The 25,820-nt window shown below is 34.2% G+C and overlaps 1 protein-coding gene across 1 annotated transcript in view; it reads left to right on the forward strand.

Moving 5' to 3' along the window:
- Positions 1-23,000, forward strand: part of CIP2A (cellular inhibitor of PP2A) — a 33,791-nt gene extending 10,791 nt beyond the window's left edge. The window contains exons 9-21 of the mRNA XM_032631315.1: positions 1,145-1,363; positions 2,874-3,033; positions 4,334-4,475; positions 5,553-5,652; positions 7,146-7,264; positions 9,419-9,614; positions 10,077-10,151; positions 10,246-10,356; positions 11,685-11,881; positions 14,250-14,363; positions 14,611-14,693; positions 15,431-15,570; positions 16,625-23,000. Of these exons, the coding sequence (XP_032487206.1) occupies positions 1,145-1,363; positions 2,874-3,033; positions 4,334-4,475; positions 5,553-5,652; positions 7,146-7,264; positions 9,419-9,614; positions 10,077-10,151; positions 10,246-10,356; positions 11,685-11,881; positions 14,250-14,363; positions 14,611-14,693; positions 15,431-15,570; positions 16,625-16,795 (1,827 nt within the window). The 3' untranslated portion in view covers positions 16,796-23,000. The remainder of the gene's footprint in view (positions 1-1,144; positions 1,364-2,873; positions 3,034-4,333; positions 4,476-5,552; positions 5,653-7,145; positions 7,265-9,418; positions 9,615-10,076; positions 10,152-10,245; positions 10,357-11,684; positions 11,882-14,249; positions 14,364-14,610; positions 14,694-15,430; positions 15,571-16,624) is intronic.
- Positions 23,001-25,820: the final 2,820 nt, after the last annotated feature.

The raw sequence follows: 25,820 nt of genomic DNA on the forward strand, positions 1-25,820 counted from the left end.
GTCTGGGAGGGGACACAAGGGGACTCTGGAGTTTTAGTGGAATTCTCTTTCTTGACCTAGTTGCTAGTTATATATGTGTATTCACTTTTAGGAAAACATCTAGCTTTGCAGTAGCAATTGATATGTTTACTTCCCTGTATGTTATACTTACAGAGAAAGTGTAAATGAGAAAGTATTTGCTTGTATGTGCAGAACGTATCTCTGGTAAGATAAATAAGAAACTGGTAATATGGTCTGTTGCTTCCAGAGAGTGTAGTTAAAGGTCAGGCTAGTACCTTTGACTTTGGAACCAAAAGAATGTATTATCTATTCAAAAACAAGCACTACAATTTATATTTAAAAGAGAATAAGTCAAGGAGTTTATCATATGTAACATAGTAAATGCTAATGGGCTGCATTCTGTTAAAAGCAGACACTATCAGGTTGATTAAAACACAGATCCCAATTGTATGCCATTTATAAGAAACAGATGAAGAAAGGTAGAAAATAAGTGAGTAGGCAAAGAGGTACCAATAATTTTTTTTAATGATAAGTTGGTAGTAAATGAAATACGGTAGAATTTAACTTAACAGCTAGTAAACAAGTTGATGTGGGATGCTATGTAATGGAATAAGTTTCAGTTATGAAGCAAGGAAGAAATGAAGTAGAATAGGGAGGCAGGCTAAGGGGCTGATTGCCACACTGTGTAAACAATATGGAAGTAGCCATCCTTAAGCTTTTAAAGCTATGGGATGCCACTTTTAAATATTATCCTAAAGTATGCTTTATAGCAGTTCTTAAATCTTAGCATGATAGCAGGTATTCTTAATTACTAATTTTATTTTTTCATTTTTGAAGCAACATGTTTGTGCTGAAAAAAAATTAAGTACTGTAGAAGGTATATAAGATTAGTTGAAGTTGCCCTTTCTTCTTTGGCTCTCACAATCCTGTTATTAGAAGTAACTACCATTAACAAATTTATTTGTAACCTTCTGGAACCTAGTGACACATTTTGAAAAATAATACTTGGAAAAATTGGAAGCAACTTTTCATTTTTATTTTATTTTCTTTAAAAATGTATATCATTTCCAGCTTCATTTTTCGGTTGCTTTGTGCATTCAAGTCTAATGAAATTGACATTTAATGAAGGCTTTATATTGCACAGGTTTTAGAATTACTTCTTGCGTTCTGTTCAGTGACTCAGCTGCGCCATGGGCTTACGCAGATGATATTTGAACAACCTCCATCTGGCAGCACCATTCTGGGAAGCCGTTCTAAGTGTTTAGAACCTCCTGTAGCTCTACTTCGTTGGTCAAGCCAACCTTTGGATGGATCAGAAAACTGTTCTATTTTAGCACTGGAGTTGTTCAAGGAAATATTTGAGGTACTAGAGTGATTAACAAATTGACTTTTCCACTTTTATGATTCTCAGTGAACAGTTTGTTTTGTAAAATGTTCATAATAAACTTCCAGTTGTTCATACACTTCAGGAAAACTTCTCAGTTACTAAACTCCCTACCATTCAGCTACTGAATTCCTTTTTTCTGGCAAGGTCACAAATATTAGCGAGTATTTTGTTTGTTTGTTTTCTCACTAAATAGCATATATACTCCTTTCAGTATAATAAGTAAAGGTATTGACTAAGATTTGTATGGGTTGTTGGTGAATGACTGTGCTTCTTTCAGTAGTCACATTCTGTCTCTCCATCTCAGTAGATACTGTCTACTGTCTTTATGGAATGGATATATAGAACATTGGATTAAGTCAGTCAAATAGAGTGGAGCATGCCAGGTACTTAGGATATAGACAGAAATCCTTTCCATAGAGGCCTTTACATTCTGGTAGATTCTACTCTCTAGGTCATTTAGTATTCTGTACTATTCTCCCTGTTTTTTTTGTGGTACGCGGGCCTCTCACTGCCGTGGCCTCTCCCATTGCAGAGCACAGGCTCCGGACGCGCAGGCTCAGCGGCCATGGCTCACGGGCCCAGGCGCTCCGCGGCATGTGGGATCTTCCCGGACCGGGGCACGAACCTGTGTCCCCTGCATCGGCAGGTGGACTCTCAACCACTGCGCCACCAGGGAAGCCCTCTCCCTGTTTTTATACCCATTCTGTCTACCCCAGTATCTTAGTAGAATGTTTACCCTCTCATGACTGGATCCTGTGCACAAACCAAAATGTTTATGAGTGATTAAATATATTTGTTAAGGATTATGCACAAATTATTGTTTCATGTTGATCTTGACTGTTAACAGTTTTTGCATTTAAAAAGTGCTTTGAGATTCTTGATGGGAATTATTTGTGGTTGTAAAGTATTAAGACCAGTGTCTGTTATTTAGTTATTGTAATTACATTTAGCAAATTCGGGATATTTGTTTTCAGTACATACTTTTAATTTAGAATAATTTTTAAATCACAGATACAGTCCACTTTAATAAGTCTTGTTTGCATTCGATTAACCCAAAACCTTACTGTTCCATTTGAGGAAAAAGGTCATCATAGTCCTCAAAACTTGATAAAAGGGTAGATTTTAAATAGGAGACACAGGTCGAAGAATTTTTAAAGTAATTACAGTTGACCTTTGAACAACATAGGTTTGAACTGCTTGGGTCCACTTATATGTGGATTTTTTTTCAATAGTAAGTACTACAGTACTACACAATTCAGGTTTGAATCCGTGGATGCAGAACCACAGATACAGAAGGCCAGGGCCAACTAAGTTGTACTGAGACTTTCGACTGCATGGTGGGGTCAGCGTCCCTAACCCTTACATTGTTCAAGGATCACCTACATAAGAAATTTAAAGAGTGTTGCAGCTCAGTGATGACCGTTTATGCATTCTGTATTCCAGCTCTGTTTTTATTTTTAATCATTGGTGGTGGTTAATTCTCCAGGATGTCATAGATACTGCTAACTGTTCCTCAGCTGACCGTTTTGTGACCCTTCTGCTGCCTACATTCCTTGATCAGCTTCAGTTCACAGAACAAAATCTAGATGAGGCTTTAATAAGGAAAAAATGTGAAAGGATGGTCAAGGCCATTGAAGTTTTGTTAAATATCCTTCAGTATAAACATGGAAACTAACTACTTATTTTTTTAGAATTGTATTTACTGCATTTTTGTCTTTATAATTTTGTCATTTCTCATGCTTGAATCTGTTCAGAATTACTGAACTCAAGTTTAAACTTACAGACCTGATATTCAAGGATGAGTCTCTTAAAAAGTTATCTAGACGTTTTTCCCTTTGTTTTTCTGTGTAAAACTTTTAAGCTAAAGAATATTTCCAGAAATGCTCTTTAAACTTGATCTGTACATTTTTATCATAATTTGAGATTAGGAGATATATTCTAAAATAACTACTCTGATACTCTCTTTTGATGCAAATTGTTGCCCCTGGATGATGTGTGGTGCCATTCTTTGATGGAGTGTATCAGAGAAGAAAGAAAGATTGGTAGTTATTATTTTAGCTTAGTTTTTTAGCTTGTGTTTTAAAAATTAACACCTCTATAAATGTTTCAATAAAGATGACATTAACACTTGGTTATAAAAAAGATAACCTTGTATTTCAAAGCAACAAGAATTTGCTCAACTTTTTCCTGCCCTAGAGCAAACTCTGCATCTCTTTAATCTCTTCTCTGAGCTGCTGCTTCTTAATTTTTCTCTTTCTTGATGGCGGTGATTCTCAACTCTGGCTATGTATTAGAATAATGTGGCGAACATTTAAAAATACTCTTGAACATTACTTCCAGCGATTCTGATTTAATTAAAGTAATGTGAAACCCTGGGGTGGAGGAGTGTTTGTGATTGACTGTTTAAACTACCCAGGTGATTCTAACATACAGCCAAAGTTGAAAGCCACTGCTGTAAAAACACATGATTATTTTGCTTGACCTTAGAGATACTATCTGTAAAATATTCAGGCCTTCTCTCATTGAGTGGTACCAAACTTAACCCTTTTTAAATGATAGATATTCAAATTAACTACAGTACAGGAAGAGAAATTGAGGAATAACAAATGAGAAAATAACTTCCCTTATTTCAACAAGTATTTATTGAACCGTTGTGACACCTGTTAATAAAAAGCTAACATCCAGTAGAAAAGCAGATCCTTCCTCTGTTTTACCTTTGAGTTAGAAACTTTTGATGTCAGTCCCATCTCTTGCCACTTGTCAGTCACTTAAATGCTCTGAGCTCTAGTTTCCTAATCTGTCATTGAGCTAAGGTAACAATAATTACACCAAATTGCAGGAACAAGAATAATTTGTATGAAATCATCCTAAAAGCTGTAAATGGCTATAAAAATATAAGGGTTTTTTTTGGAGAATTTTTTGTTTGTGTTCCTTAACAAAACTTACCTCTGTGTGGAGATGATGCTCTAAAAATGCATATTGCAAAAATTCTGACGACTATCAAATGTACCACTCTGATAGAGCAACAATTTACATATGGCAAGATTGATCTGGGGTTTGGAACAAAGGTAGCAGATTCTGAATTGTGGTAAGTATATGAAATACAAATGGCAAAATGGTAATAAAAATCAAAAGATGTAATGATTCTCATTCCTTTTGGAGGGTCATCCTTGAGTATGTTCTGTTAAGCCAAGGTATAACAGAGAATTAAGAAAAATATTTTCATGATGAATTTTTTTTTAATTCGTTTAATTCATAGATAACATGCTTCTGAACAGAGGTATTAATATCTGTGATTTATTTTTCATTGTTTAGGTTTGTCTTATTTTAATTTGTTGTGATTCTCTAAGGGTCTTTTATACTTCTGAACATTTTTTTTCTAGAGTTCCTTTTTGACATTGCCTGAGTATTTTTATATTCATTTAACTTTATATTTTGAAGTGAAAAAGCATGAAAATACAGAGATTGTTTTTATTTCAAAGAAATCCATCACTGCTGAAGGTTTCTAATAACAAAGACAACTCTTCTTCTTTAGCATGTAAAGGCTTATGGTTAAATGTGGATTTTCACTGATAGTAATGAGATTATTTTATCCCTTTTCTCCCCCATAAATTAAGTCCATCTAACAAGTCTTTGTTGAGGACCTGCTAAATGCTGAACAGTGATTTGTTCCAATTTCCATGAATGTCAAAACTGTCAATAATTACATTCCTCAAGAACAAGAATTATCTCTTTTTACTTTTTTGTACTCCTTTTCAATTACAAGGCTGAGAAAAACGGCTTAGTATAATTCATTCAGTAAATATTAGATATTCTTTATTGCCTAAGGTTGCCCTCTATTGTTAATATTTTAGTGACAAGGCTAAGAATTAAATGAGTCATGTTGCCAATGTTGCTAGTAATTTCAAGCAGAAAGTTGAAGCGTATTGGTATTTGAGATTAGAAAAAGAAACACTGTCTAAACTTAAACTGTTAATGCCAGTTCTCTTTGGATCTTGGGTTATAAGGATGTTGGTCTCTGATATTTTTTTTCTCTTAAACAATGCTTAATCTTCTTGAGGTTTAAGAACAAAGGTTTTGGGTTTTTATTTTCTTTAGATGTATGGACAGAAATAAGCTAAGCAATGTTTGAGTTATTTAAGTTAAATATGACTTATTTTTAAAGCAAACTTGCTGCTGATGTAATTTTGAAAACTCTTGATTTGATGAACAAACTTAAACAGTTGGTTCCTGGTATGGAAGTAAGCTTCTACAAAATCCTTCAGGTGAGTTTAAACTCTTCAAATATTGAAGTTGATTTATATATAAATGTTTCCTATTATATGTTTCTGTTGTAATATTCTTAATCTTCAGAAGATTAATGTTTTTCTTAGAACTGGCCATTGGAAGGAAGTTTAAAAATTGTTAATTGTCTTACATAACTATAATATTCTCACTACACAGTTATTTTACGTAGTTCCACAGCAATTGAACATAAGTGCTCCTGACTCTAATGTATGGGATGTTCACGATAGCGGTGCTTCCACAGCCTTTTCCTTTTTCGTGTCATGTTTCCGGTTTCTTCATTTGTTTCTATTGGCATTGTGGTAGGGGGGAGTGGTATTTGTTCTGGGGTGTTTGTTTTTGTTTGGGGTTGATGAGGTAGGGTTTTAAGACAAGAGGGAGACTCCTGGAAGAAACGGACTTGATTGTGAGTGATAATAAAATTAGAGAGGTGTGCAGAAAATAGTTAACTTACAGATTTCAATAATAATAGTAGCTGAATAAGAGCTCTAGGTGTTTACCTTGATATCCACAAAACTTGGCTTTTAACAGATATTTAACAAACGTGTGAATTAAGTTACTATAATAACACAGATGTCTCCAGTGCCTGTATAGACAGGGTAGAAGCCAAAACTGGATCCTTAGGCAGGGTCTACTTATACACTTTGAGAGCACAGTGCTGAGGAGATGAGGGTTCAGATGCTGACTCCACCATTTCTTAGTGCAGACTTGAGCAAGTTACTTCACCTCTCTGATCTCCAGTCTTGACAACAAAGTAGAAATAATGATCCCTGTGGATGGGAGGAGTTAAAAGGGTTACCATGAGGGTTTTGGAGATAAAATCCATCTCTTATAGTTCTGTGGCATTAGATTATACTTGAGTACCTATAAAACACTTAACCTTCTAAAATGTTGATAATTATAAAGGATTTATATTTTAATATTTTTCTCTGATTTTATGTCAATAAAAAATTTTTTCAGAATAGATGATTTGAGGCTTAGTACTAATGTAAAATTTACTGACATGAAGGACTTACACTTTAAAGTATAATTGTTACATTCACTAAATTTAAATTTTTTATTGAGTTAATTTGAATTTTACTTTTATTTTTTACTTTAATTTGGAAATGATTAGCCATTTGTTCTTCTAGTTTTTCTTTTAAATGATAGCTAGAAAAATAAAACAATAACTCAAAACATCATTCAATTGTAGGTGATATTTAAATTACTCAAAGTATTTAAGACATGATTTTCGTAGGCACAATAAAGCATTCAAAACCTTTGCCAGAGTTTTTTAAGCCAACCTTACTATTGATTGTATAGACAGTTATAACAAGGTAAAGACTAATTAAATACATTCAAACATCAGGTAGAAACACTTTCGAATTTGCCTAGAATTATTTTATGATTTAGGTCTATTTATTCACCTTACTCTTAAAGACCTGACATTATTTATTCTTTCTGCCTTTTATTTTCTGGTTTCTGATTTACTTAGGATCCTCGCCTGATTACTCCCTTGGCTTTTGCTTTAACATCAGACAGTAGAGAACAAGTACAGTCTGGATTGGGAATATTATTGGAAGCTGCTCCACTGCCAGATTTTCCTGCGTTAGTGTGAGTTATAATCATTTGCAGTGTGTCTCTTGTGGTGTTTGAATACGCTGCCATGTTTCTTTAGTAGTCCTGAATATAGATTGGAAAATTCGTGAATTGAAGACTTCATTGTAATAGTAATTTTTCAAGTGAAAAAAGTTTTTCAATTAAAAAAAATTTGATTCCCACAATTAAAAAGGCCAGATGTATACTCACTTAGGGAATAGCTAGATCCATCCAGGTGATTAAATGTATTATCCAGATGCTACGCCTCTCTGTCTCAACACCTCTTTTTAACATAGTAGCTTCTGTACTAAGCTTACATCCTACCAGTTTAGTTTCTCCATATAAAGAGTTTTTCTTTCCCAACCGTTTGAGTGATAAGTCTAAGCATCGCTTTCATTGACCAGATCTGGGTCGTTTACCAAGGAAGGGATTCCTAAAGAAAAAAATCTGTTATTATCAGAAGGTGGGATAATGGCCAGGCAGAATTATCTACTATGTTCATCTATTTTAAACATTAAGAGAATATTTGCAATTAGGTTTGAAAAAAATTCAGATTTTCGGTGCTGTGTGTAAACTAAATGGTTGACAAAATGTCTAGTAGGGTTCTACTTTAATTTTAATAAGTTTAGGTAGTTTATATGAATGAATTTGCAAAAGTGGTTTGAATGAACTGAGACAGTTGTTAAGTGGTAAGACATTCCTGTATGCCAGGGGTCAGCAAACTCTAGACAGCAGGCAGGAGCTTATTTTTATAAATAAAATTTTATTGGAACAAAGCCACACCCATTCATTTTCATACTGTCTGTATTGTCTACATCTACATTTATGCTACGACATTAGGGTTGGGTAGTTGTAACAGAGACTGGATCCTCAAACCTAAAATACTTAACTACCTTGTCCTTTAACAAAAAGTTTGCCAACCTCTGCTATTTCTGTTAACTGAGCAAACTCATTTTTCAGAATTAATAACTTAAGTAGTCATAAATTAAGAGATGAAGAACTGTGGAAAACACGACCTAGAGACCATGTAATTGAAATTCCTTTCATTTTATCATATTTTTTAACAACTAAATGGATAAATAGAGAGCTTCTCAAGTTACAAGGTAGACGTCTATGAGGCTGCTTTATTTTGTGGTAGCTTACGTCTTCAACTGTGGTAATCTGACATGAAGCAAAATCCCCCACGCTTCAGAGTAGAAAGCTTCAGCTTGACTGAAAGGTGGAGTTTCACCCTGTGTCTCTGTATGTGCAGCCTTCCTATCATTTCACTATGTCTTTGCCATCCCTCCCTGTCTTGTGTTGTATAATTTTCTCTTTGGACACTATCTCAGATGTCCACTTATGCTGTTTTATTTATGTCCATTTATGCCTATATTTACATTATCTTAGTTTAATAAGGTGCATTTATATACTCGATGGGTAGGTAGGTAGGTGTGTAGGTTGGTTTTTTGGAGTGTGTTTGTTTTATTTAAACATTTAACAAATGTTTAAATAAGGTGAGGGCCAGCTTGTGCCAGGCCTTCTTCTGGGCATTTTGAATATTGCAGTAAATTAGGGGACCTTCTGTCATGAGGTTTACAAAATGTTTCATAATGAGCATGTCACTATGGGTGGAAGGCCTGAGGAAGTGAGTCTGAACTGAGGTCTGATGATAAGAAGGAGCCAGTGCTATGCAGATCTAGTGGGAAGAGTGTTCTAGGTAAAGGAACAACTCGTACAAAGGCCCCGAGGCAAGAACAAGATGGGATAAATGGCAGGGGCAGAATGGAAATCAGGTTGGTGAGAACATACTGACTGAGAAAGGGGAAGGGCAAAGGAAAAAGTAAAGGCTAGGTGATGTTGCCCATGGTTAGAAGGATGTTCTTACCAATACCAGTAACTTTGTATTTAAGTTTTACAAATAATCCACACTCAGAAACTAATTCTGACGCCTCCAAACCAGAGGTGGAGTTGTCATTATAAAGGGTTGTGAGTTGAAAAGTTTCCTCTGGCAAATTTAGGATATTTACCCAAATCCTGCTTCATCATAGATTCCAAGATTATTTCAGAAATATTTGAAGACTTACACTCCCCAAAAGACCCATTCTCATTGAGTCCCTAATTCTGTACCAACTCTGCCTTTTGCTATATTTTCATGTAATTATTTCTCTTTTTTTGATTCCCATTCAGGCTTGGAGAAAGTATAGCAGCAAACAACACCTATAGACAACAGGAAACAGAACATATGCCCAGAAGAATGCCTTTGCAATCATTGAATCACAGTTTTCCAACATCAGTAAAATGTTTAACTCCTCCACTTTTGAAAGATAGAGTTCCTGGATTGAACATTGAGGAATTAATAGAGAAGCTTCAGTCTGGAGTTGTGGTGAGTGATAAATAGCCATTATAAGTAGGATTCTGCCTGGAACATACCAACTAAATATCAGCCCTTCTTATAACATTTATCTAAACAACTTTAGATGCAGATTTGATCATTGAAACTTTATCTTTTGCTATAAAAAGTGGCAGTATTCTGGAAAGTTTGGAAAGAGGAAAAACTCAGTCATAAAATTCCCACATTTTAACATGGCTGTCATCTTCCTTTAGTCCCCCCTAACCAGCTCAGCCTCCCGCCGCCCCGCACCACCCCTGACTTTAATGTACTTTAAGTTCCCACGAGAGTATCAGATCTTACCCAGATATTCTTTCGCAATAGCCAGGTTAGTGAAATGATTGCGACCTGCCTGGTATGACATTAAGTTTCAGTGATTTAGTCTCGCATTAGGCATTTGTATTTCTATTTTGTTGAGCGTTAACAATTTCTGATTTTTTAACTATTAAAACCTAGGTAAAGGATGAGATTAATGATGTGAGAATATCTGACATAATGGATGTATATGAGATGAAACTATCCACATTAGCTGTGAGTACAAACTTATTTTAATTATGTGTAACAGTTAAGCTTTAAGAGATGTTTTCCAGTAAATGATGAAGATTAATGATATGTTTTCTTACAGTCCAAAGAAAGCAGGCTACAAGATCTCTTGGAAGCAAAAGCTCTGGCCCTTGCACAAGCTGATAGACTGATTGCTCAATATCGCTGTCAAAGAACTCAAGCTGAGACAGAAGTGTGTACAATATAAAGACACATCTGATTAGTAGAAAAATAAATGTAGTAAATAAAACGTACAAAATATTAGTTTTATTTTCATGGCTCTGATTGAAGTAAATTGTCCTTAGCATTTAACTAGTATCCCTCTGTCTCGAAACTGTCTCCCCTTTATTTTGGTTACACAATTATCTTCTGATTTTTTTTTCCTACCCTAATGGATACTCTTTCCTATATCCTTCTTTTCTACTCACCCCTTAAATGTTGAGTTTTCCAGGATTATGTTCTAATCCCTTTTCCCTTATTTAGGTGATTCATGGTTTCCAGTCATTACCAGAATGTTAATGCCCCCAATTTTATATGCTGAGCCCAGATCCTTTTTCTCAGGCACTAAATGTCTCCTGTGTAGCTCCATTTAAATATACATCAAATACTTCAAACTCAGCAGAACCAATACTGAACTCATCACCCTCCCTTTTTAAAAATGTGTTGTTTCTTATGTATTCCCTGTACTGTTCTTAAGAGTTTTCCAGACAAGAAACCTGGAAATCACACAGTTTACCTTCTACAATTAGTCATTCACCAAGTTCAGTTGAATTCTACCTTCTAAATAGCTGCTTTTTTTTGCATTGTCTCTATTCTTACCACTGTTTGCTGCAGGTCAAGTTCTTTTCATTTTTCACATGAATCACAGCAGAGCCTCTGATTAGTCTTCCTACCTTTCCTTCCTCTCAGCCACCCTCAACATACAAAGGCATCTTTCTTCTGTATTTAGATCTACCTTCCCTTCTTCCTCCACAGTCATCCCTGAGGCAGTACTCTGGTTCCATTGCCCCTGTGCTGAATATCCTTCAGTGTCTCATCGTTTAGGTCTGAAGAGAGTTTAAATTCCTTAGAACTTACTGCATTCTCTGCAGTCAGACATATTAGATTGCTTTGCAGTTTCTGAAACTTGACGTACTCTTCTGTTTTCTGTCCCTGCACTTGCTCTTCTGTGTCTGGAATACCTTTTCCTCTCTTTCTCTAACTTTTAATAATCCTTCAGATGTTAGTTTTAATACCTCCATTTCCCAGGAAGCTTTCTCTGGTCTTCTTCCCACACTTACAGCGATCCTCCCTCCCTGTGCTGGCTGCCCTCTTTATAGTACTTGTCACACTATGTGAAAATTGTATGACCCCACTTTCACCCTTGATGTTGGAGAGCAGAACTTGTCCTCTACCCCTCTAGACTGGCCTAATGATTAAATTGACAATAAGACAGATTTATTTAGCAAATCTTTTAAATTGTAGAAACTGAGCATATTATGTAAATGATAGTGGAAGAGTCTCTATTCCATTTTCTTTTAGGCACGGACACTTGCTAATATGTTGAGAGAAGCTGAGAGAAAAAATGAAGAGCTTGGTGTGTTGCTGAAGTCACAGGAGGTTGAATCAGAAAGAGCCCAGAGTGATATTGAGCATCTCTTTCAACATAATAGGAAGTTAGAGTCTGTGGCTGAAGAACACGAAGTACTGACAAAATCCTACATGGAACTTCTTCAGAGGTAAATTAATAAAGTAAAAGTTTCTGTGTAAGGTTAGAATCTAGAATGAACACACGGCATTTCTCTTCTGTGTCCCTAAAATCCAATTCTGGGATTCATATATTCTGATGATACTATAAGGTAAGTAGTTAGCAAGAAACTTATGTCATAGTGCAATGAAGTATTGCTTACTCAAACTCAGTGTCATGGCGGGAAACAGAATACGGGTGTCTCTATTTCTTTCCAGTTGATGATACTTCTTTCCTTTATTCATAGAGTCATCAGTCATCTGGGATGTTAGCACCTCAAGGATAAGTTTTGTCCGTTTTGTTCACTGAGAAATCCCTAGGGCCTAGAACAGTGCTTGATACATGGTTAGACACTCCATAAATAGTTGTTGAATGACCTTAGTTGTCACAATTCATATCAGGTTGAACCATATGAATTGGCCACTTCTGAAGATCAAAAGTGGTTGAATATTAACAGTTGTCATATAATTCAGCCTAATAGCATAGAAATTTGGGTGTTCATGTTTAATTCACCTCTTAATTTGTAGTCAGTATTTCTCTTTGATGGCCTTGAATGTAGTTTACGTATATGTATGACTGTATCTGCAGAATAAATTCTTATAGGTGAACTGCTGTTTTAAAGGGTGAGTGCTTTTAAATTTTTGATTGATTGCCAAATTTCCCTCCAAAAAGGCTATGCCAATTTATATGCCCACCCACTAACAAAGTATGAGATTGATCTTTTTCCCTCCCTTGACACTTTTTATCTTGTAAGCCAGTTTTAAAACTTATGAATTATAAGGAAGACCAGGAACAGTTATATACTTTCTACCAAACAATAAAAATAAAAACACTCTAGTTAACTTGTTTCTTGTTTTTCTTTATACTTTAAGACTGGTTAAGATTTGAAAAAATGTTCTTCTTTCTGTGGTATTAATGTAGAGATATAGAAATTTTTATCTTTGCAAGGTCCGTGTGCTTATTTTATTTGCCCATCAATAAAAATGAAGGGTGGAAAATGTACAGCATCTAGAAAATTTGTGAGGACAAGGTGATTTTTAAACAGGATATATTCCCCCAACAGCTTTTTCTGAAGTCTGATTGTTAGAGGCAGCCCCGATAAAGTGGACTATTTGTGTTAAATCAGGGTATAAGAGAAAGTAAGCAGTGGTCCAAGAGAAAATGGGCTTTCTAGGACCTGCTTATGTTCCAGACAGTGATTGAGGGGTGGGCCCAGAAGTAAAACTCCAGCTTTGAGGGGCCAGGTGAGTAACAAATAAATGAAGCTGGCTGGGGAAGATCATTTGTAATGGTAGGAATATCTAAAGGCATTCAAATTCAGAATTTTAAAAACTCTGTGTGGGACAAGTAAAACACTTTACAGGCCACATTTAGCCAGTGCCACCAGTTTGTTTGTCTTCGTAGTTAGAGGCATGAAAACATTTTATGCTTAAAATAGTTAGGTGTCAAAGTATTACTTTGGAAAGGAATTCTTTTATGTGGTTACCTTGCACGTAAAAATAAGCAGGACTATAAGATGCAGAGCTATAGAGGCAAGAGAAATTTAGTATCCTCAACTACTTAATTCATTAATTTGACATTTTTACTTAAACATATATTATGCCCAAAAGGCCAGTGATGAAAGGTGCAAGTTTAATTTTTTTTGAAGATGTCATCCTTTTATAGAAGTTGTTTCAGTTTCTGGACTTAACTATAAAGATAGAGGCATGTATTTTATAGCAAATTATGTAATGCAACATTATCTGTAAATGAAGCTCTTTATCCATAAATATGAAGTTAAAGCCCCATGTTTCCACTTCATAGTAATTTTTACCTCCTCAGTCAGCCAAAACATATCTTTATTATCTTTTAGAGTTAAACTAACTCTGTTTATGTCCCGCTTGTTCATGCAACATTCCTCCTTTTCCCTGCAGTATATGCAATTTGATCAGAAGAAATGGTAAGGAAGACCCTGAGTTTCTTTTCTCCATCATATGTGTTCCTCCATAAAAATATCACCTCATCGGGCTTCCCTGGTGGCGCAGTGGTTGAGAGTCTGCCTGCCAATGCAGGGGACACGGGTTCAAGCCCTGGTCTGGGAAGATCCCACGTGCCACGGAGCAGCTGGGCCCGTGAGCTACAAATACTGAGCTCTGCGCGTCTGGAGCCTGTGCTCCGCAGCAAGAGAGGCCGCGACAGTGAGAGGCCCGCGCACCGCGATGAAGAGTGGCCCCCGCTTGCCACAACTAGAGAAAGCCCTCGCACAGAAACGAAGACCCAACACAGTCAAAAATAAATAAATGAATAAATAAATTTTAAAAAAAAAAAAAAAAAAAAAAAAAAAAAAAAAAAAATATCACCTCATCTCCTTGTCTTTTCAGGAATGAAACTGCTGAGAAGAAGAACAAAGATTTACAGGTCACATGTGATTCTCTAAATAAACAAATTGAGAGTGTGAAAAAGTTGAATGAGTCACTCAAGCAACAAAATGAAAAGTAAAATCTCTAGTTCTTTATTCTAATTATTTTGGATTTTTCAAAAACAAAATGATTCCCTGTATATAGAACATTGCTTTTTATAGATAAAATTAATGGAATTATTACTTATTGCAGATATAAAGTGCACATTTGGCAGAAGTTAAGGGTGATTACCATTCTTCGGAATTTCCTCTTAAAATACTTGTAAGAAAAAGAAATGATATGATTCACTGATGTTTTCTTCTGTATTGTTTTATAACTTCAGAACTATTGCCCATCTAATAGAGAAAGAAGAACAGAGAAAAGAAGTACAGAACCAACTGGTAGACAGAGAATGTAAGCTAGCAGGTTAGTAGCTTATTTAACAAATTGTCTATATTTTAACCTATCTTGTGTTGGAAGAAAATCAAAGCATGAGTGGTTTTTAGTTTGCTGTTTCATTATTTTCTACTTCTCTCATTTTTTTAAACCTTAAATCACATCTTAAATAACTCTCCTTTTCTTGCCATAACATTTTACAAGGTAGTTTAGTTAGATTGATCAAATTGAAAAGGCAATACATTTTTTTGAAATCTAGGAGTTATAGGAAATGATTGCCCTTTTTAAAAATAAAGATTTTTTAAAGAATGTAACAGCAGGTGGCAGTGCTAGGTAACTTTTAGTTACTAGCTTCTTAATGGTAGTAGTTCTGAAATGATCCACAAAAACATTTTTGTTCTAACTCACTTGACTTAGAGCACAGACATCTACCTATATAGTTTTTCATTGTTTTCTCTTGCCCTTTCTTTTCTAACCCTTAACTCTGAGGATTGTCCTTCCTCTCATTACTGTATATTGTGTTTAGAACAGAGGAGGAGGGAAAGACATGGAGATTTGGCATTTTCTGTAGAATACTGGCATAGAAGAGTTTCATGGTGTTTTTTTATTCATCAAGTACTGTATAACTTTTATTTCTAGCAATATGTTTTTCTTCTTTCTAGTTGTCTCTTTTTTGCTCTTATATAACATAATAGCTTCTAAACTTTTTCAGGGTAATATCAGTATAGGACCTTAGAGTACAAAGCTGACTGTTTGTTTGTTTTAAGACCTGGCACAAAAAATAAAAGTACAAGAAGAAAAGATTGAAGTCTTACAAAGAGAAACGGAAGATAAAGAAGAAGCCATTGGTATCCTTAGAAAAGAGTTAAATAGAACAGATCAAATAAGAAAAGAATTGAGCATTAAGGTAAGAATCTGTTGCATTCTCATTTGCAGTAAAATGAAAAAGTCTTATTTTGTGAAAAAGGTAAATTTGGATAAGTTAATATTCTGTTTAATAATTTTGCTTAGAAGATAATATTAGAATCTCAAAGTGATTTGACAATTGGTTTGTTATGAGGGCTCTCACAGTGTGAAAACTTGTACTTCCTAAAATTATTACACATTAATTAAATGTATACTGTGTTACAGCACTTGCTGCTTTAAAGGGGGCAAAGGATACAGAAAGGGGTTCCCAGTTCTTAATGTCACATACAGGTAGCTACCTGTATATATGTATATAGCTGCATCTCTCTACTTATAGGGATGGTGATAATAATAATCGTAGTTCGTATTTGTTTAGAACTTTATAGTTTACAAAGGACTTTTGAAATGTTTTTCTTAATCTTCCTCCCTTTAACAAATATATTAATTTTTAAGTATTAATAAATATTTTCATCCTACAAATGAAACGGAATCTTGGGTTAAGTTACTTACTCAGGGTTAGTCACATAGCTAAGTGAAACAGTAGACTTATATATTCTAAGGTCATTGCTCTTTCTACATTCATGATTGCTTGAGTGCGGTAGCCATGAATAGTGCTTTCTGGACCATCTACCACTAGGAAGATGAGAACACACCAAGATTTTAAAAAGACTGAACAACTATAGAGCATAAGTGACAGAAGAGGCATAAAATTTAATGCCACATTTACAGATATCCTGGTTCTGCTTTAATGTGTTTACCTTAATAGTAATTCTAAATGATAATATGTAGTATTTTCTGCAAAAGTCCAACTGCTAGCATTGACTTAAAAAGACAAATTGAATGTGTCTCCCCAATTTGTATTATATTGTTTATCAACTATTGATCTTAAACTTACCATATAATTGTTAATTAAAATATAATACATATCGTAATGTATCTTTTGATATGGTTGTCTTACAAATAAAAACTAAGGACATCTTAAAGCATGTTTCTGTGAAGAGAAAACATGCTAAGTTTGTTTTCTTCAATTTCTCTCCCCCATACCCCTTTTTTAGGCTTCCTCCCTAGAAGTTCAGAAGGCTCAGTTAGAAGGTCGTTTGGAAGAGAAAGAGTCCCTGGTGAAACTTCAGCAAGAGGAGTTGAACAAACACTCTCATATGATAGCAATGATCCACAGTTTAAGTGGTGGGAAAATAAATCCAGAAACTGTGAATCTCAGTATATAGATATTATGTATTTTTCTACTGGGAAGGTGGGGTAGGAAAGGTAATTTGTGACTCTAAAACAAGAGCAAATTATTATCTAATTATTAATTTAGTAAAGAACCTGATCTGATACATGTTTTTATTTGGTCTTAAAGTTTTACTTCTTGTTTCTGGATTTTATTGCTTAAAGCTTTCTTTGGTTTTTACTTCAGAATATTCTTCTTAGCCTCCATTATTGTTTTTTCTAAGGTGTTTTCTTTTTCCTTAGTTGCTTTCCACTCTCTTCTGCTTGTTTAATTTATTCTCATTTGTGATTAGATTTTTAAAATCAGATGTCAGTGCATTTATTTTTCCTTCTACTTTTATTGAGATATGATTGACACACAGTACTGTATGAGTTTAAGGTATACAACATAATAATTTGACTTACATACATTATGGAATGGTGACCACAGTAGGTTTAATGAACATCCATCATCTCATAGAAACAACATCAAAGAAATAGAAAAAAAGTTTTTTTCCCTTGTGATGAGAACTCTTAGGATTTATTCCCTTAACAACTTTCATATATGAGGTAAAGAAAGCAGTGTTAATTATCTTTATCATGCTGTACATCTCTAATACTTTGTCTTATAACTGGAAATGTGTACCTTTTGATCACTTTCATCTGATTCCCCCTTCATCCCCACTCCGTGAATCTAAAATAACTTTATTACTGCATTGAAAATGTAGTAAGATATATGGTATAAGTTCTAAATCTTTAAACATGCAGTGAATATTTGCAAAAATAATGTATAAAAGTTAGAAAATAGGTGATATATTGTGACTATATTGTTTGTCACATAAAAAACTGTAGTAACTTACAGAATTATCAATATTTATGAATTTCTTACAATTTACATACAGATAATGTGGATTCTACCTTTGCCACATATTCAGAAATTTATTTGTTGTTAATTCTGATGTGAATTTCATTTGATATATTGTCTTTCATTTACATAGTTTTTAATTAGGCTGTTAAATTTTAAAGCATGACTTAAATGTCCTTATTTATATATTTCTTTAATACAAGGGAATTTTTCAGTACTCTTCATTTGAATCAAATGTTCTGAGTAGTGTTTAAGAAGAGTTTTTATATTAAAAATTTTGGTTGATTTTATTGCTATGCTATTACAACCATTGATTTTACTTGGTATTTTCTTCACTATTTGTATCTCTGTTTGACTTAGGTAACTTAGATTTACTTCTATTTTTCAACCATAGTATATCTGAATTTATATTTAGAGAATATATTTTTATAATTCACTAATTATATTAAATAATATCAAACTGATAGTTCTATATATTTGTATACATTTTGTACAGTTCTGCAAAATTTTTAAAAAGCATTGTGTTGTGTAACACATTTTAAATTGCTACTCTTTCCATAAGGGGTACATTCTGTTTCTTTTTGAAACTGCATGCATTTTCAATTTAATATGAAAAATAATGTTGAAATGGATAGATATGACTGAAGAACAAAAGGTCCTGTAAGATAAAAACCAAAAAAATTCTATAAAATAAATACATAAATGAAACAAAGAGTTCTAGGGAAAATCAAGCTAACTTTACAGTTTAGACATCTCAAGACACTGAGCCTAGCCAAGGGCTGCCCAGTTGAACTTTTTGTGGTGATGGAAATGTTCTGTATCTACACTGTCCAGTACCATAGCCTTTAGCCACATGAGGCTGCTGAGTGCTTAAAATGTGTCTAGTGCAGGGGAATAATTGAATTTTTAATTTTATTTAATTTTAACTTTAATTGCCATCCTACTGGACAGTGCAGATCTAGCCATTCTTGCAAGTATGCATTTGTTTAAGCCACTCTGTTTGCCTATTCTTAATGACCTATATAGGTAGAGACTCCATATGTTTTTCAGCCTTTCTTTAATACAGTAGTGTTAACCTGTTAATCTCTTCTCCCTGAAGAAGAAAAGCCATATTTCAAAGGTGAGTACTAATTGTCATCCACCTTCATTTCTCTTTTTTCATAGTCTTTCTGTCTCTCGTAGCATCTTTCATATTGTTCCTGTTGTGTTGTTTTTCTTAACCTTAGTATGTTGGCTACCTTTTTTTTTTTTTTACTTTTTGGTTCTGTGTACCTCAGATCAGAAAAACAAGTGTGCATGTGTAAATGTGTTTTTTCTTCTTTTGTAAAAATTTTATTTTAAGCAAGTTTGAGTCACTACCATTGTCAGAGTTTTACAAATGATTTCTATGTGTGTATTCCCATTTCTTAATGGGGAATACAAAACTAAGTAAATGCATCATTATATTAGAATTGTTCATATTCTCTAAGAATTTTGCTATAAAGAGTTTGAATCCAAGTGTACATTAACACACTTCCTTATACTGTTTAAACTTGCTACTTGAACAAATAGAGTTTCCATGGCTGATTGGAGTTATACTAAACTGTCATCTGTTTAATGTCAGGGCAGGAAAAAAATGCTCATTAAAACTTAATGCTGTGTTTTGGGGGAAAATTGTCAGATTAGTGCCCTTTTAGTTTTCTTTATTATATGTTGCAAAAACTAGTTATTTATGTTAAGGATATAGTGAGGTTCTATCTTGAGTTAGGACTGTTAGTTAAATGAAAATGTAACTGAATTTCAACTTCTACTTGAAGCTCATTCTTATATGTTATAGATACCTCTAATCAAGGTATAGTCACTGAAATACATAACCCTATTTTACTTTGATATTTTTCTTTTCCTCTTTTCAAATAGTTATGAATCGTATTTACTACTTTGCTTTTGACATGCCTACTGTTGTATAAAACACATGTTCTGTGTGTGACTTAATTCCTTTGCAGAAATCAGCACACATTTTCTGTAAAGGGCCAGGTAGTAAATATTTTAGGTTTCGTGAGACATACAGTCTCTCTTACAACTACTTAACTCTGCAATTATAGCATGAAAGTAGCCGTCCACAGTACTTAAATAAATGGGCATGGCTGTGTTCTGATAAAATTCTATTTACAAAAGCAGTGGAAACTTTGCTATTAAATGTTATATCTTACTGATTAATTTGACCCTTTTATCATTAAGAAATGTATCACTTTATCTTTGGTAATCTTTGTCTTCACATCTATTTTATTTGATATTAATAGCCTTTTTATGTTTTCTGTTGGCCAGGTATATCTTTTTTTTCTAATCAACTTTTAACCTGTGTCTTATAAAATGCATGACTTGTAGACAGTATATAGTTGGGTCTTGCTTTTTTACCTGTTTTGACAAGTAAGTCCTTAACTTTCACATTCCACTTGGAGTTAATATTGTACTACTTAACATAAAATGTAGAAACCTGACCACTATGTGGATTCTCTTATCCTCATCCTTTATGCTGTGGTTGACATGTATAAGTATATACATTATTGACCCCCAAAACAATGTTGTGGTTTTTGCTTTAAACAAGTATATAGAAATACCCTGGCTTTCAACATCATAATATATTTACCTATCTTCACACAATAAGACACACAAAGTAGTGCCTTCAATGTAGCATTACTATTTTTCCTTCTGGAAATAATAAATAACTTGTGGGAAGATACCACAAATATCCTGTTTCTTCCAACTTTTACCTACTAGTTTTAGTGTCCATTGATGATTCTCACTTGAATCAGTTATTACTCAGATGGTTGCCAAGTGGTTATTTTCTTTTACTTTTTTAATAGGAGACTATTGAACATTTTGTTAATACTGTGATATACTGGGCATAACAGTCTAAATTGCATTATCTGTTACATCATTAACAAAATACAATGCTTACAGTTTTACAATTAATAGAGTATGTACTTTTTTGTTTGCATATTCTCATAAGCCAAGAATTTTGAGGTTTGCTTTCTGTAATTTGAGAAAATAAATAATATGTATGTTAAGCATATTGAATATTTTTTCAAACCATAGAGCCCTTTTGATATTATCTTCCTTCCCAAGCTCCCTAATTTGACAATTGCTCATTTAGATTATAAGATTCTGTTTGTTTCAGTCACTTGGCCTTGGCTCTCTCAGTGATCTCCAATAAATATTAAATGCATGTTACCTGTAATGATAAATATTTTGAGTTAAGAAACTGATTGTATATTTTTAGCATTCACTGAGTTTACACTCAAGATAATAAATTTTAAAGAAATAATTAAGATGAACAAAAAAATATGACCTATGCCTTTAAAAGGTAGATGGTTTATTTTATTTTTATAATACCGATAATGAGCCTGATAAGTACTTGAAATCGCATGCCTCTGTAATCCATAAGTTGAGAGGAAGCATTGTAAAATTTAAAAAAGCATGGGTTCTTTGAGATGCACATGTCCTATCTGGTGTTCTCAGGAACCCTTATCTCTGCCGTCTTTTTAAAGGCAAATTTTTAAAAGATGGTAAAGTAATTTAGAACTTGACTTGTCAAGGATAAATAAAAATCTTAAGTGTCTTTTCTGTAAACACTAGTGAAAAGGGTTTAGCCATCCAGGTAGGTGACCTTGATTTGTTCCATCTGCTAGAAGCCCAATTTGAATCCAACCCCTTGTAACTGATGGCTTTTATGTTGTACCTGACTGAGGGCTGAAATCTTGAATGGGAACTATGAGGCCTCTGTGTTTGTTGTATGTTCATATGTATCTATATGTGTGTTGTAGGTGTATGATATTGCCAAAAATGAATTCATAAGAGAGCTCTACTTAATTGGCATTAAAAAAAAAATTAAGTGCTTATATAAATACTCAAATAAAAAACAGTCTGGCCAGAATGAATTTTCAGGTTCATGTCATCTGGAAACTGATATCTGGCATTGAAGGTGTATTAAGCTTGTTGGTTTGATTAATATAGACATGTTTCTAGAGTCATCAACATAATACTTCTGTTGTACCTAGGTTTATTAGAGGTCAAATAAGACCTTATTCTATCTGTTACAAATTTGTCAACAAGAAAGGTAACTCAATGTGAAAAAACTTTTAAGAAAAGTAAGATACATGTTTTTAGTAAAAGAAGTGAGGATGAAAAATACTGGAAAGAGTTATGCATGATTAGGATTTTGTAAGGTTGGATTGAATTTAGTTGGTAAATGCATTTTGTTAGGAATGGGCTAGAACAAGACTGGATTTGGTTTCTCCCTCCGAAGTATTCTTGAAATGCTTCTTTTGACAACAGATTATGTGAGTTTCTTTGACTTTAAGTGACTTGTATTTGCTTTTGAGCTCTTTTGTAACTTTGGTTAAGAAATAAGTATTGTCTCACAGTGACCTATGATCCTATTTGACCAAGTGTTTTAAAACTTTTTGAAAAACTTCCCAAATACCAAATTTTAATTGTTTCTTTTGATTTCCAGCTAACTTTGGGGTACTTTAGAGGGCCCCTGCGGTATGTTAAAGAGAAATGTTTAACTAGGATTATTTGGTATGTTAAGTTAAATGTAATCAGTCGTAATTCTGGTTTTTATAACCAAGTTTCTTTATCGATTACACTGTAATCAGACGTTTTGCCATGCCTTTTAAGTCTTTTGTCATTTATAGATATTTTTGTACTCTGAAGCTCTTACAAAAATTGCTTCATCATCAAGGAGATTCATAGAAGGGCTATGGAAACAGTTTTTCCACACCAAGATGATGGCTATGCGAGGATTCCAGCCTATACCAACTTAAAACAAGGTTTCCTGCCCCTGGGGCCCCTAGATCAGGCATCCAGAGATTTTTACTCCCTGACAGGTAGGGTCGACGCTCCTACTCAGCCTTGAAGCAGTTACAGAAGACAGACCATCGCCCTTCTGCTTCCCATAAGAATATGGGAGTAAAATCTCTGAGGGGGGAATGAAACAGGAGGAGGCAGGGCACAACCTTTGAAAGAATGATACAGCCCAAGGACACAACATAAACTGATTAGAACCAAATGGATCCAAGATGGCAGACAAGTAGACTTCCACTAGACCTTGAGCCTCAGTATACACTCACATCAGCAAGCTAAATGACACACCCACAGGCACCATGACAGTTCCAAGACTGACCATAAGGATCAAAAAGTAGGCGGTGGCCCAATTTCTGGAAATCCCTGCCCCTTCCTAAAATAGAATACTCCTCCCACTCATTAGCCTATGAAATTACCCACTCCTATAAAAACTGACAACCCCATACCCTGGTGCCTTTCTCACCTGAGAGGGCCCACACTCTGTGGAGTGTGTTTCTAAATAAATCCACTTCTTAACTAAAAAAAAAAAAAAGGTTCCTTTGAATCTGCAATTTACTTTGAAGTCTTATGCAATCTTACTCTGCTTAGCATTTTGTATCTAATTGACTTTCTTCCTGTCGTACAAAGAGGCCTATTTTGTTTATGCTTGTGTTTATCTAAGCATTTCAAAAATACCCTAGAGAAAACATAATTATCATGAATGAAGAAGTACCTTAATTCTCAGAACCCAGCTTTTTTGCACATTGAGCCACAAATAGCCCTTCATAAAGAAACTAAATGTGAAAAGAAGTATCTTTCCTCCCAACTAAATGCACTTTTTTTGTTATCTAATTCCCCAAGGACCCAGCATTCATATGCTTTTTTTTCGGTTTTTTAAAAAATTTATTTTTTTGAAGTATAGTTGATTTACAATGTTGTATTAGTTTCTGGTGTACAGCAAAGTGATTTAGTTATGTATATTTTTCAGATTCTTTTGTATTATAGGTTATTACAAGATACTGAATATAGTTCCCTGTGTTATACAGTAGGACCTTGTTTATCTAGTTTATATATAGTGGTTTGTACCTGTTAATCCCAAACTCCTAATTTATCCCTTCCTACCTTCCCCTTTGGTAACCGTAAGTTTTTCTATGTAAGTCTGTTACTGTTTTGTAAATAAGTCCGTTTGTATCATATTTTAGATTCCACATATGATATGATATTTGTCTTTCTCTTACTGACTTCACTTAGTATGATAATCTCTAAGCCATCCATGTTGCTGCAAATGGCATTATTTATTTACATTTTATGGCTGAGTAGTATTCCATTTGTGTGTGTGTGTGTACCACATTTTCTTTATCCATTCATCTGTCAAAGGACATTTAGGTTGCTTGGCTATTGTAAAACATTGGGATGCATGTATCTTTTCAAATTAGAGTTTTCTCTGGATATATGTCCAGGGGGAGATTGCTAGATCATAGGATAACTGTTTAGTTCTTTAAGGAACCTCCATACTGTTCTCCATAGTAACTGCACCAATTTACGTTCCCACCAACAGTGTAGGAGGGTTCCTTTTTCTTCACGCCCTCTCCAGCATTTGTTATTTGTGGACTTTTTAATGATGGCCATTCTGACCAGTGTGAGGTGATAGCTCGTAGTTTTGATTTGCATTTCTCTGATTATTAGTGATGTTGAGCATCTTTTCTTGTGCCTGTTAGCTATCTTTATGTCTACTTTATAGAGAAATGCCCATTTATTTCTTCTGCCTATCTTTTGATTGGATTGTTTGTTTTTTTGTTATTGAGTTGTATGAGTTGTTTGTTTAGTTTGGAAATTAAGCCCTTATTTGGTCACATCATGTGCAAATATTTTTCTCCCATTCTGTGAGTTGTTTTTTTGTTTTGTTCATGGTTTCCTTTGCTGTGCAAAAGCTTATAAGTTTGACTAGGTCCCGTTTGTTTATTTTCGGTTTTATTTCTTTTGCCTTACAAGACTGAGCTAAGAAAACATTGCTACAGTTTATGTCAGAGAATGTTTTGCCTATGTTCTCTTCTACGAGTTTTGTGGTGTCCTATCTTATGTTTAAGCCTTTAAGCCATTATGAGTTTATTTTTGTGTATGGTGTGAGGGTGTGTTCTAACTTTATTGATTTACATGCAGCTGTCCAATTTTCCCAACACCACTTACTGAAGAGATTTTGTCTTTTCCCCATTGTATATTCTTGCCTCCTTTGTCAAAAGATTAATTGACCATAGGTGTGTGGGTTTATTTCTGGACTTTCTATTCTGTTGCATTGATCCATGTCTGTGTTTGTGCCAATACCACACTTTTGATTATTGTAACTTTGTAGTATTGTTTGAAGTCTGGGAGGGTTATGCCTCCAGCTTTATTCTTTTTCCTCAGGTTTGCGTTGGCAATTCTGGGTCTTTTGTGATTCCATATAAATTTTAGGGTTATTCTAGTTCTGTGAAAAACGTTATAGGTAGTTTGATAGGGATTGCATTAAATCTGTAGATTGCTTTGGGTAGCATGGCCATTTTAAAGGTACTAATTCTTCCAATCCAAAAGCATGGGATATCTTTCCATTTCTTTAAATCATCTTCAGTTTCCTTTATCAATGTATAGTTCTCAGCATATAAGTCTTTCACCTCCTTGGCCAGACTTCTTTAGTGTAAAGAAACGCAACAGATTTATGTATGTTAATCTGGTATCCTGTTACCTTGCTGAATATGTTTATCAGTTCTAGTTTTTGTGTGGAGTCTTTAGGGTTTTCTGTATATAGTATCATGTCATCTGCATATAATGACAGTTTTATCTCTTCCCTTCTAATTTGTATACCACAGAGGGTTTTTTATATAAAGTCTAGCCAGTGCTGAATAAGAGAATGACATTTTCAAAGTCAATAGAGTAGGTTGAGTTACAGTTTCATTATGTTATTAGAAACGAATTTTTCACTAAGTAGCTGAGCATTTGGCAGGGATTTAGTAGTGAACATGATTCTGCCTCTCTGTTAACATTATGTACACTCTTATTCCAAGAGTTATATTTCACCTCACTTATCTCAAAGAGCCAAAAGATAACAACGTATTAGAGTAGCCTTATTCTTTTTGCAAACTTCAAATAAAAAGGCTTATGATTAGCCCTTAGAAAAGACAACACTGTTCATGTTCAGTTAAGCAGGGTTTTTCTTTACCCAAAAGTAAAGACTAGTATTAACTGCTACAAACTAGTTTATATAAAGCTCACAGTTAATCAGCATGTTAAAGCTCTGGATTCTTAAAGAACAGTGAGCCCAGGCCTCATGCATTTCACAAAGATTAAACTTTATATTGCGTTTTCTGAAAGAAGACCCG

Source organism: Phocoena sinus, chromosome 4 (genome assembly GCF_008692025.1).
Source record: "Phocoena sinus isolate mPhoSin1 chromosome 4, mPhoSin1.pri, whole genome shotgun sequence".
NCBI classification, from domain to species: domain Eukaryota; kingdom Metazoa; phylum Chordata; class Mammalia; order Artiodactyla; family Phocoenidae; genus Phocoena; species Phocoena sinus.